The sequence below is a fragment of the Zonotrichia leucophrys genome, chromosome 4 (genome assembly GCF_028769735.1).
Source record: "Zonotrichia leucophrys gambelii isolate GWCS_2022_RI chromosome 4, RI_Zleu_2.0, whole genome shotgun sequence".
NCBI lineage: Eukaryota > Metazoa > Chordata > Aves > Passeriformes > Passerellidae > Zonotrichia > Zonotrichia leucophrys.
In genome coordinates, this window is record NC_088173.1 from 27,267,110 (window position 1) to 27,280,469 (window position 13,360).

Sequence of the window (13,360 nt, forward strand, 5' to 3'; positions counted from 1 at the left end):
AATTTTGATTCATTCATTGCGAAAAATCAGCATGTAGACTCCAGTTTTACCTGTCCCTAAGCCTTATCTTTTTATTGCTTTTTTCCTCACCTGTCATGCTGTTCTTATCTTACCAGCACTGTTGCAAACAGGTAGAGTGTACGTACCAGCCACTTTCCTGTGCTCAAAGTCCTCCATGGGCCTTACACAGGATTGTTCTTATCAAAGCCTCCATGTTTTGTCCCTCAGAAGACATCTTTGCTATGACACGTGCATGCAGGCTGAGTGACAAGGTACAGGCTTGCTTTTATTTGCACTGAGGCTTCTCTATATGGAGATGGGGAGCTACAGAGACATCTGCACTCTCTGCTGTCATGCTCCACCGGTGGGGAAGGTAGGACAGCTTTCTGCAGCAGCACCATGGTACATTTCTTCTTCTCCACTGCCTGTCAAATGTGATCTTTTTACATAGGTGAAACTGGCAAAGTCACTCTCAGTCTCTCTGACTGTGACTTTCTTTTCCTTGGTGTGTGTGCTGGCCATTGCAGTGAGCAAACTTGTAAATGCCAATCCCATGCCATTGCCATAGGACTCCAGCAGTGATCTATGTATCCACTCAAAAGGAACAGGCATGGCAGTCTACCCACACCAGTATTTTTTCTATAAGTTCTGGGATCCTGAGTTATAAAGAAATCTGTAACAGCTGTGAGGTATGACAAGAAAACAAATAACTGTTTGCTTACTTAATGGCCATCAGTCTTTATGGCGCTTCTGGTTCATTTATAGCTCAGGACTGAGATAAAGGTTGGCATTGACCATACAACAATCAGCTCTTGTATGTGGCCAATACAGTTGCTGGGGAACACAATGCCAATATTTTCTGTGTTGACACCAGCACCTGTTCTGTTTCTTAAGCAGGGTGGCTTCCATGCAAATAACTCCTGTGAGTGTTTGCATCAACTGGATTCCAGTTTGCCCTGTGGAACTGAGCATAACAAAGTAGTAAGAGATTTCCACATTCATTGAAAAAGCGCATCTTGTCCACGTGGATACTATATATTCCTCTTGTCTTATGGATTAGTGACTTTAGTACTGTTTTCCCATCAGTTGCTAATGGGGCCAGAAGAGAGCAGGAATAATTTGAAATTAAGAGAGGGTTGCTCCTACTGTTGTGAGTGGCAGCTAATGCTTCACACATAGTTCTGACCCATGCTTTCTGTGGCATTTTGTTATAGTCAGTAAAGATCAGCAAACAGTAATAGGAGTTTTTAGGGGGTCTTGCTCAAAAGCACATCTGATTGTTTTTATGTAATCCCTCTGCTGATTGCACGGGCATAGCCCACTGCTGTAAATCTGTGATGGGATTTAATGGGATGATGGATACACCCGGTTGTCTCTCAAATCTCCCTCTCTCCAAAGGGGATGGAGAAGCCACCAGTCCTGAGCATGTCCCACTCATTTGGAGTATCACAGAAGATATGGTATTTTCAGCCTTTCCTGTGTTGGGTGGCACAGAGGAGATATTTTAAAGTTGAAATAAGTTCTTACCTACATTCTAAACTGTGGTGTAGGCCTGCTTTGGGCTCCTGGCTTTCTCCAAAACAATGCTGCTGGCTAAAGCCATGTAAACCATTCCAAGTACAACAGCAGCAGCAACTACCGCTGGCTTTTCCCTTAACAGTTTTGTTGCTGAATGAACACATACTTTTTTACCCCTTGTGACTGAATTGAAGAGGAAGAGGAAGACAACTTTTGCATGTGGGGAGATTGCTGTCGTAATAAACACCTGAGCAAACTTTACTATGTCCTGTCTTGGCTGTAACTCTGCACATGTGCCAGAACTTACAATGCCAAGAAATCTATTAAGTTTGTTCTTCCACCTTCACCCAGCCAAGATACATTGCCCAGTTCTCCCCCAAACCATTTGAATTTAAATAAATATAAGGAAATCTAATCTAAAATGATGGGACCTCTGTTTTCTGAGAAGTATGGCACTGAAATCCTGGTGGGGAGAGATAGCTTCTCTGGGTAATTCTGGCCTAAGCAACTATCAGCCCTACCCACAGCTGCTCATATGTGCCCTGCGTCATCCCCTGCCTCATGCTGCCGCAACTGCTTCCTTAGCTGGATGAGGAACTAATCAGAAGCACAGATCCTGATGGAAAATAGCCCAGGGAAAAGGGGCGAGGGAAGGAGTTTTCTGCCAGATCAGTTCCTCCATCTCATCTCAAATGCGTGTGTTTACACCCTGCAGCAATAATGGGAACAAATTCATCTGGGGAAGGGGGGCAGTCAGGGTGATGACTGTTTAAACCGGTTTTACCACCCTCAATGAATACCAAGCTATTGCTTCAAGTAAAAGCTCCTCCCAAAGTCCCCAGTGTAAGGAAATTGTCTGATTGATTTCCCTAACTCCTGCTTTAGTCTGTGTACTACTTCTTGGTAGAGCTTTGATGCTTGTAACAAGTGTGTCACCAGTCTGTCCCTGCCTACGCCTCTCCCTGCTGTCACCACTACTTTGCCTTTCAAGGAACTTTTGTGGTCTGACTTGCAGAATAAAGAGTTTCTTGGGAAATAGCAAAGAGGAGGCAAGACGTAACACATGGATTGCCTATGTAATATGTGACTTCTCTGTGTGAGCACAAAGTCTTCCCAGTATTCCCCTCACCACTTTATTCCTCTGCCAGGCTGTGTTTGGGCTGGACACTCTGTGCAGCACTGGCCTGGTGCTGCAATTTGACGTAGTTTATTGCTTAACAGTTTCATAACCTCTTATTTTCACTACTGGGTAGAAATGAAGGGCTTTGATGAGAAGATTGCATTACAGGACCCGTTTTGTAAAGAAAAACAAAACTTGGAAATGAGGTTACACTACTGCGTCTCATCCCAGCTTGTTTTTTACTAGACAGTCCTTCAGGGACACAGCGTGGCAGTGCTAAAGCCAAACGCTCTGCCAGCCTCTGTCAGAGGACATTTGTTGTGTCCCCTGGCAGATGCTGTGGCAATAATTGTGCGTGAGACTGACACCGATTAGGCTGCACCACGGGGCTCCCACCAGGCATTTCCTACAGCAGCCAGGGCTGCAGGGTTGGGTATCACAGCAGCAGCAGTGATTGCTACTGATGGCTGTTGGGGCTCTTCCCGGGATAAGTCCGGTCCAAGCTTAGATGCCAGCAACTCCTGCTGTTTTGACATGAGCTTGATTAGACTGGCACTACAGAGGATCACTAGACAGTGCATGTGTGCCAGAGGCCATTGCTAACAGACAGGATAATAAGATCTCTTCCAGAGGCTAATCCAGAGGTATTACGAGCAGGTGTTTTGGTGTCCACTCCCCTGGCTATCACAGCCTGGTGGTTGGCTGTGGTGTCGTTCACCTTCGCAGGTCCTTGGCAGGCTTTCACTTTGGCCCCTCTGTGCATAGTGTAGAGCGGGACAGAGCTTGTTTGAGACAAGCATCAGCTCCACGCTGCTTCCTCCCACCCGGAGGGGCTTTCATGTCCTTCTCAGCCCTTTCCTTCATTGTCCTGGGGGACTGGTCGCCTTTCAAACCTGTAGATCCGGAGTTTACAGCCCAAAAGCTACACCCCTCAGTGGGGTCAGGAGACTGGCAGATACAACTTGATCCCCGGCAAGGAGCCGGGGAGCGAGGGCCGAGTGGGTGGCTGGCCTCCCCTTCCCACTGCCTTGCTGTCCGCTTCCACCTGCCCGGCAGTGCAGAGCGGGAAGGGCTCTGCCGTGCCACGCTCGGGCATCTCCCTGCCAGAGCCGGGAGGAGGCAATTCCCGCTCCTCGGTGCCGGCACCCCGGGCCCTGCGGCGCGGTGAGCAGCGTGCCCTGCAGCAGGGAGAGGGCCGGGGAATGGCTGCGGTTTGGGGCTGGCTCCGAAAGCGGCCCCGCCAGGCGCGTTGCACACAGGGCAGGTGAATGCAAACGCTGCCCGGGGCGGCAGCTTCCCGGGGGTGGAGCTGCTCCGGCACAGGTGGCAGGGCTGAGCCCGGGGCCCTGCGGAGCCTGGCGAGCCCTGCTGCAAACCCAAGCCCAAAGCAGCCGGCCTTCACCTGGGCAAGGGGGTCGCTTCTCTGGATATCGAGCTATTGTCCCCCTCCACCAGCAGCAGCAGCAGCACGCAAGGCTGTCCGGGGCGAGCATGGACTGTCCGGGGAAGGAAGGCACCGGGGGAAGGCTGAGGAATTTGACCCTGCTAAGGAACAAGCTGTACCTGGGGCAGAGGAGGAGGACGGAGCCCGTGGTGGAGAGCAGCACCACCGCCGGGGACCACGGCAACCTGAGGAGGAGTCAGTCCGACAGGACAGAGTACAGCCAGAAATTGCAAGGTACTGGGGAAGCTTGTTCGGTGCTCTGCTGCCAGGGATGCTCTGAGCTGGGCTGGTGTCTCCGTGCCCTCCAGGCTGCAGCCTTCAGATAAAGAAGGGAATGGCAGGCTCTGCCCCCACACACCCACATGGGAATGAGCAATGACCCCTCTCAGCCTTGCCCCCCACCTCCAGGCTGTGACATGTTTCCCCTAATTTTTCTAAATGGTGTTTTGTAGACGGGACACAAAATATAATTGAAGGTTTTGGTGAGTGCCTGCAAAACTTGTATGCAACCAAAACCTTTCTCATTCACCAGAATGTATTTGCAACACAAACAGTAATGTGAAAATAGGATGGCTCCATCCTCTCTGTCTTTGGCTGTCGCATTAAGCAGGGTATGTGCCAAGTCATTAGAAGCATCAAGGACTTTTTATTTTTTTCTCAATTAAAAATATTGTGGTCTATAAACTGTTGCGTAGATTGTACAAGCCTGAACTAAAGTATGTCCAAATACATGTTCAGATGGATATACTGATGAAAATTATACCATTCTGTGATTATGGAGAGAGCTGCTTTTCAAATAACCAAATTGCATGTGGAACACAAATTGTAGTAAAGTATGTCAGTACTGGGTTTGTCAATCAAAAATTAAATGTGATGCCACAAATTGAGGAAAAGCATGAAGAATGTGAATAGCAATTTCTGGGAGTGCTCTGGAACACCAGCTGATGAATTTCTGTGGGTTTCCAGGGTCTTGAACAACGGGGTTTGAGTATTATTATACTATAAGTGTGTATTACTAATAGTGCTATAACTGCTTAGTGGCAGTCATTCTTGCAACCATAATACTTTATGAGGAAATAAAATAGAAAAATACTTTGGATTGCTGTATTGTGGTTTTGATGCACTTAATTAGGAAGTAGCATTGCTTCAGAGAGACAATAAAAGCAGAAAATAAAATAATAAGCCTGAAAATAATAGGTTTTCTATGGGGACTGCATATGCTGAAACAGAGAGGTTCATCAATTGTGCTCTTCCCTCCTCATGATAGTTAATCAATGAGAAGGTGAAAAATACTCAGATAGGTCAGGCCCACGATTCAGGAATCTGGCAAGGGTGTTTCAGGGCACGGATGGCTGTGGCAAACTCATGGCACAAATCCCATCAAGACAGCAGATTTTAACTCCTAAATGGGGGGTTGGCCAGGTGAGGTCAAGGTTATCAGAGAAGTGTCCAGCAAAAAGGTGTGAAATCTTTCTGTCCTGTGTCAGCCGCGTTCAAGCCATGGATGTCTCCTGTTTAAAATCTGAAGGCGAGGAGGTGGGGAAGGGCAGGAAGTCATGGCAGAGCTGAGGTTATGTTTATGGCAGCAGTCCAAGGAGACAGTAAATCCAGCTTTACAGCTCCTGCCACATGCTGGGACTGCCACGGCCGCCTATTGCAAAGCACGGGCTGGTATCAGCTCACTCTGTTTGCCTCCGTTTGTTTGAGAAAAACAGTGTTGGGTTAAAAATGTACCTGCAGGCTTTGCGTTGGATTAGAAGTTGCCTGTCCTCAGAGTGAAAATACAAAGGCAGTAGAAATTCCTATAAAGTATATTTGCACTTGCCATGGAATTGCAGTTATGTGCCCAGGCCTGGCCTGGATCAAATTTTTTTGAGGAAGATGTGCCTGAATCTGATAAGGATCACGGATCCCGGACCTAATGTGCTGCCTGCCAACACTGACGCTGTGCTGTGGCTGGACACCTTTGTGTTCTGCACTTTTCTCCTAGCACTGGGATGCAAAGCAGCTTACAGCAAGGAAGTGGTTTTGTTGGCACAAAGCTTTTGAGTTTTCCATTCTTGTTAAGAAAACCAGCAGCTCTGTTGGTGACAGCATTTCTGGTGTGTGTTACCCAGTCGGGACTTTCTGATCACCCTAGAGTGGTAAACGCTTTGTAAAAAGATACAAATGGGAACTTGCACTTGCTTCCAACAGGAATTGTGGGAAAAGCTCTGTGTTTAGTTGCCTCTCCCTTCTATTGGCTCCTGTTAATATGTTCTCTAACACACAATCTGCAGACCTGGGGTAGGTATTAGCGCAGACAAGGACGTGTAAGACACAGGGATGCAACAGCAGCAAGCGCTGCAGAAGGAAATCTCCCATGAGTGGGACGGGTTTCCACAGGGGCTGCAGGACCCTGCTCTGTGCCGGTGGCTGGCAGCCTAGGCAGAGCTCAGGGGCCACGGTGCCTTTGCATCAGCATCGCCGTTCATTTGTGCAGGGTGAAGGGCAGGCGTGAGGCGCCTCCCGGTCCCTTCCAGGCCCTGCAGACTCTGAGGGTTCCCCTGAGAAGGAACCGGGCTGTTCCTCCACAGCCATTCCCAGCAGCTCTGGAGTATATGCTCAAAATGCAGCTCAGTGTGGTGGAAATAGAGGCTCCCAAATAAAAGCCTGTGAAGAAAACAAAACAAAAAGCCCAAGAGAGAAAGCAGTCACACATAAAAACTCCTAAGAATTCAATTTCTGCGCTTGGATTTCTTTTTAAGTTTTGTTTTACGCAGTAGACCAATGTTTTCTATGAAGAGTGAGAAGGAGACTTTCTCACTCTAGATCTCCAGGGTAATCGAGGTGGTTTGTTCTGTCATTCTACAAACAGCAGTGCACAATAGCATTGCCAAAGGTGGAAACTTCTGCAAGTGTTTTTCACTTTAAAATTAAGGATTGGTTAAGACACAAGAAAGCATTTTCATGGTTAATGACTATAGATGGTGCATCTATTCAATAGCTTATCTGGTGTGAATGGCCGTGCAACATTTCCTGACTTTACTCTTTTAAAAAGGAAATAAGATGCAAAGTAACTATTATATTCTCAAGGAGCTTGGCAAGCATTCGTGCTTGTACTTCAGCTCATCCTGTGAGATAACCAAATGCCTGCCAGCCCCATTTTAGATAGGGGGAAATAAGGTGATTGCCATCAAATGCCAGTTTCATGATAAAACCATGCAGTCATTTAGAGCTCAGATTAAATTTGCATACTTGGAAGAGTCCAGGAATACCTTGATCAGGCCATATATATTTCTTCCATCAACTGGACATTGCTCTTCTGAAGAGGGAAGAATGGGGTTAAGGAAGGTATATTCACTAGCCTCGGTGGTGGAGATGCAGAAATAATATCAAGGATCATTATAAGAGCTAAGGCAGAGCTCCTGTGACATTTCTATTCATTGCTCTGCTCTACATTCACTAGAAAATTCAGCAAGTATGTTCTTTCAAGAGGAATGAAGAAGTTGCAAAACAAAAAGTGATATTTAGCATCTCTACTTTCAAATGTATTATCTATAGCTGGTTAGCTGGTATGAGTTATCTTTTCTAAAGTGAAAATCCATCAGTAGCAGCTTTAAAAGTAACTATATTAATATTTATGTATTGTATGAATGTTGGGATCAGTCTTTGAATTAACCCAAAGCTTCCATTCTGTGAGTACCTGTGTATTTTGATAAAAGGGGTTTGCTTGGTGCAGTTATTGGCACACAAATGTTTGCAAGATCAGGGCAGATTAGCATACAGTGTGTCATGGGGATAGATGCTATTAACTAAAAAGGGCACACCATGAAAAGGCATTTGAGGCATAGTTCATTGTCTGTTAAGTTTTGGGCAGGTTGCTGTTTTTTTGTTAATAATTATATGCCAAACTTGTGCTTGCTGTGAAAAATGAGCTATTGAAAGCGGTGAGTTTCCTGAAGGAATCAGAGATCATATTTTCAGTGCTCAGCAAAACAATTAATGTCTCAAAAAAGCACCTTGTCTTACAAATTATTACATATTAACTCCCTTACAACTTTGGTTGTGAACGGGTCAACTGCCCTGGTAAGTGATTTGCACACACTTCAATTTGAAATGCATCAGGGACATACCTGTATTGGTGATTCAAATCACACAGCTACCACAATACACCGCCTCAGAGCTCATGTCTGAACCCTGGATGCTGTGTGTCTTCTCTGTCTAATGTAGTTATGAGAAATAACTAACACCAGATATTCTGCACCAGGTGATGCAGAAGCCAGCAAAATTATACAAATTCTTGGAAAGCTACTATCCCTTGGAGTACAAAAGCCCAGCCACCCTTGCTCCATCTCAGGCAGGGCACCTTTCTTTATCCCATCCTTCTCCCTGCTTGCAGAACACACCACCCCTTCCTGCATGGGCTGCCCGTGCTGTCATGTTCTTGCACCTCCCACCAGGTGTAAAGATTCCCTGTGCCACTCCCCAGTTCCTTATTTGCTTTGTGCTGGCTTTCTGTGGACTACAATGCAGATAATATCTTATTTCACTGCAGGATGTATTGATCCGTGGAGCGGCTGGCTTGCTAAAGTACAGTAAGGAGTAAAATTTCAGGTTATTTCCTGACATGCAGGAGATGGCTTGATGAAAAGTCTCCCCCCTGTGTCCTGGGATGAGAAGTCATGATCTAACAAATACTTCTATTTTCTCCCATGCAAATTTAGGCTTGGGGGATCTAATTCTGTTAACTTGTGCTGCAATAAAGCTGAAGTTATTCCTTGAGCTTATTGCAGTGTCTGTCAGGGAAGTGAGCCCATCTTTTCAGAGCAGAATCCATTTTGTGCCGCAGTGTTTGCACAGCACTTAGCACAGCCAAGCCCTGCTGGGGCTGAGGACTCTTAGGAGCTGAGAGTAGAATTGGAAACTGCAGCCGAAGGGAAGACTGGGACACAGGGAGAGTTATGGATCCTCCTCTGAGCATATTAGCAAACATTTTATTAATTGGGATACTTTGCTTTGTGGGCCACAGTTCATGCAGCTAATCCACGCCAAATCCTGAGGTGCTTGTGTCCTGGAGGGAGCAGTTCAGGTACAGCCCTTCCTCTGTTAACATATTAGCTCAGTGCCACAGGGGTGGTGTACTTTTACGGGTGTGTGACACCCTGGGAAGGTTTATTTGTAAGTATTGGAGCTAACAATAAGGGCATTCTTCTGTCATCTGATGATAAGCTTTCTTCCCTTGCACCACGGTCACATGGGAGCTCTCTGTAGTCCTGTCAGCACACACATAATTAGAGCGGTCTGCTGTCAAGGAATTGAAGAAAGAACCTGCACATTAAATGTAAATACTCTCTCTACCTTATGGAACAGAAAAATGATCAAAGATTGGATGACCTAATTGCATGGAAGTCTCTGATGCAGGTTTTATAAGCAAACCTGTTGCCCAGGAATACGGGTTCAAGGTCATCCTGGTCCTGCAGTGTTTTCTTCCTGGGTTCAGAAAAGGGGCTTTTTGCATGTGTTACTCACAGCCTGCGCACAGCAAACCCGCTCCTGAACAATGCTGCTGTCATGAGTCTCTCAGTAAAAGAAAAAAGAAAGGTTTTCCTCAAGTCTCTCCCAATATTTTTCCATTTCAGTGCCCCACTTGGTCTTCAGTGGCCTAATTTCCAACATGTTTGCACCATATTGCTGCACTGTAAGAACTCTGGTGGGAACTGTAAGGACACCCCATGTGGTCCCTCACAAAGGGAGGGGCATCTGGAGTAAAACTCAGGTGTGTTATCTAACGTGATGCACTTCATCTGCACATAGAGTCACACTCCATATTTCCCCCCTGCCTGTCCTGTTTCAGGCTCCCTCACTCCCATGGATCCCAGTGTCTCAGTGTCCTGCAGCCTTCCCAGCTCCTGCAGTGGATGCAGGCATGTAGAAAACAGAGCCAGAGCGACAGCATGAGGAAGGAGAGGAAAGCTGCCACAGCTCTGGACTTGGCTGCCTGCATTTCATTCCCAAATCCAGCTGATAAAAGTCGGTGTACATTCCCTTGTGTAATTGCTAGGTTATCTGAGGGTAAAGGCTATCTGAGGACTTGCTTTCACAGAGGAATAATTTATCCAGGGTGATACAAAACTCATGTTTAACATGTGAAAACACAGTCATTTGTAATTTGTTTGTTATACCTTGATAACTTCTGCCTTCACCAGTCCCTTGTGCCAGGCAAAATCCTTGTATCTGCACAGTGTGAGTGCAGAACTCACGTTCCTTTGGCATCTTTCAATTGCTGCCTAGGTAACAAAAAGGTCTGTAACTCACTCCACACACCAGCATCACTGTACTTGTTCCTGTATTCTGTGCTAGTTCCTCTGGTTCCACATGGAAAGAACTGGATGGGGAGAAATCTGGGTCCCCACACCAAGAGCAAATGTAATATCCGTTCAGAGCATCTTACCTGTGAGGAAGGATGGATAGAACAGAACTCTTGGAGCTGCTCACTGTCCAGGCAGGAAAACCAGGGAGATTTATGCACAGAGATCTTGCAGCCCTGCTATGGCTGGTCCTCCAGTCCCTTGCTGTGGGTCCCTGTAGTGAACGAGTAAAATGTAAGGAATGTTTCTCCATTACATCTTCTAAGATTAAGGTTTGAAAATTAAAGTATTATGTTACCTTTAACAAAAACTTTAGAAACTACTTTATTTTAGAAAATGAGGCATCCTATTGAAAGTTATTCATAGAGCTTTTAGTTGATACATTAAGCAAGCAGCAGACTTTTGTTACAGCAGAGCAGCGAGCAGCAAACTTTTGATACATTAAGCGAGCAAGCAGCAAACTTTTTGATACAGCAGGGAGCCAGCCAATGAACTTTGTGAAGTGGATGTGACCATTGCCTCTTTCAAAACCCTCTAAAAAAAGCAAACGCCTAAGCTGTCACTGGGGGCTGTGCTGCAAACATCTACCCCGTGCTGGAAGCTTTGCTGTCTGTGCTGTCCTGGCTGCTCCAATGAGGCTGCCCATGCTCCCCATCCCGGTCTGGTCCTGCTGCTGTGGCGCTGCTCCCTTGCTGGGTCCCTGGGCCCCTCTGGGAGAGGCCTCACCGGAGAAGGACCCCCTGCACCCGCACGGATCGCCCCCATCGCACCCTGTCAGCCAGCGCTGGACCCATGGCGGTGGTAACCCCTTTCCTGTGCTTCTTGTAATTAATCTGGCATTCTCCTACTCTTCTGCTTTTCTCTCTTTCTTCCCGCTTTTATGAAAAATAAAGCCGCGTTATCGCTCTGGATCCCAACATTTAACGTCGTTTATATTTTAATCTCACTTTCAGGTATGTTTTGAGCCTGGTTCCTTTCTGCAGTTGTAGATTAAGGCAAACCTGCCTGTCCTCCCTTTAAGCAGATTGGAACAGTCCCCCAGTACCTGCCTGGGGCTTAGAAGAGAGCTGTTGTATGCAGTATCATTGCAAGCTCTGTTCCTCCATGCTCTCACCACATTGTGGGATGTCTCCATCTGGGGGACATCTTTAGACTTCACCCTTGCAAGAAATTGTTTTTGTAAGATATATGGCTTCTTTGTCCTTGTCATCACATAAGGAACCTCTTGTTTTGTGCAACTAGAGCCATGTACTTCAATACTCAGTTGAAAAACTTAAGTCATCTCCAAAGGAATGTCCTCCAGAAAGGCAACTCCTGCAGATAGTTGACATCACAAAAGCATTAATTACAAACTTTGCCTTCTACTTTATATTCTTATGTCCAGTAAAAGTATCAATTAGTTTTTTGTAAACTGGATTTAAGATGCAATGGTTTAACAATCTATTCAATAGACTATTTTTTCATTTTTCTATACCTGGTATCTCTGAGGACAAATGAGTCAAATTCTTACTGTAGCAGTTAATCCTCAACGATGTCTTTTCCTGCTAATCCTCTCTTCAACTGTTCCAGGGCTGGTACACATTACCAGGTATAAATGAGTCTGATTATATTCCAGATATGCTCTCACTGTTTGTGCATTCATTAAACTTGCACTTACTCCGCAAGGATTTCAGTAAACTACTAATGTTCTCAAACTGGTCAAAAGCAATCAGCTGAACATGAAATCATACATTTTGGCTGTAATCATCACTTCAAGACCTTGCTGTTGCATTCTATAGAGACAGATATGCCTGAAATGAAAAAGTGAACATATTGAGTGAAAATGGAAAATTATATTACATTTAACTAAAGGAAACATTTATTAAAAAACATGTTTTCTATAAGGAAACAGCATCTAACTGATATTTCTCATGATTACTTCTTCCTGTTGAGAATAATTTTTATTTCCCGGCATTATTATCTATTATACAATAATGATAATAGATGAGCCCTGACATAATTCAAGAATCAAATTTGATCAGGGCTATCTAATGACACAAACTGAAAGAACAGCCTCTCGAGGGATTGTGAATTCCAGCCTGAAGTGAAATACAGTGGCTTTGTTTTGCTCATATAATGGCCTCCCCTGCCACTAGTATAAAGATTAGAAAGTTTTTTTATACAGCATCTCGTGTTTACCTTAAAATTCCATCTGATATCATAACATCTGTGTCTGAGACAAAACTAAACTCCTGAGATCTTCCTCTCTGTGCTTTCTCAGGAGTTGCCCTGAACTCTTCACACAGAGTTGCAGGCATGCAAACAGTTTCACACTCAATCTAAAGAAAAATCATTATTTTGGTGCAAAAGTTAAATAGAAATGGATTGTTCATATGGTTCCTTGTGAATTAATAAATGTGGTTACATACTGTAAGTTTTCAGAATAAAAAGTACCTTCTGCTTTAGCATGTCAGCAGCAGGCAAGGTGGTTCCATTCTGCAACCCTAGCAGTAAATTTCTCTGAGGGAGCTTTGAAGTGATCCTGGTACCAGTAAATTTCTCTGAGGGAGCTTTGAAGTGATACTAGTACCAGTTTTGCTCTCCTACTCACTAAAGAGCAGAGTCTGTAATATTCAGCACACAAAACCTTTGGTGGATGAGCTCTGCAGCAGCACGAACTCATCAGTGCAAGATTAAGCCTAAAATTCTTTTGATAGCCAAGGCCTTGCAGAGGGGAGACATTCTCTTCATGTTTCCGTTTCATTGTCTCTGTACAAACTCGAGGACAAAATGTTCATGCCTGTGTTATACACAAATTTCAAGGCTAAAAACTCCAAGCTGAAAAGTGTATCTAAATACAAAAATGTTTGAGAAAACAGCTCCCCTACTCCTCTGCCTTCCATTCCCCCACCCAGATTTGTTTAGATTCTTGGTCCTCATTGTTTAAAA

General features: G+C 45.2%; 1 protein-coding gene across 1 annotated transcript in view; it reads left to right on the forward strand.

The window, feature by feature from the left end:
- Positions 1–3,996: 3,996 nt before the first annotated feature.
- ARHGEF38 (Rho guanine nucleotide exchange factor 38) overlaps positions 3,997–13,360 on the forward strand; it is a 35,935-nt gene continuing 26,571 nt past the window's right edge. The window contains exon 1 of the mRNA XM_064712280.1: positions 3,997–4,316. Within this exon, the coding sequence (XP_064568350.1) occupies positions 4,130–4,316 (187 nt within the window). The 5' untranslated portion in view covers positions 3,997–4,129. The remainder of the gene's footprint in view (positions 4,317–13,360) is intronic.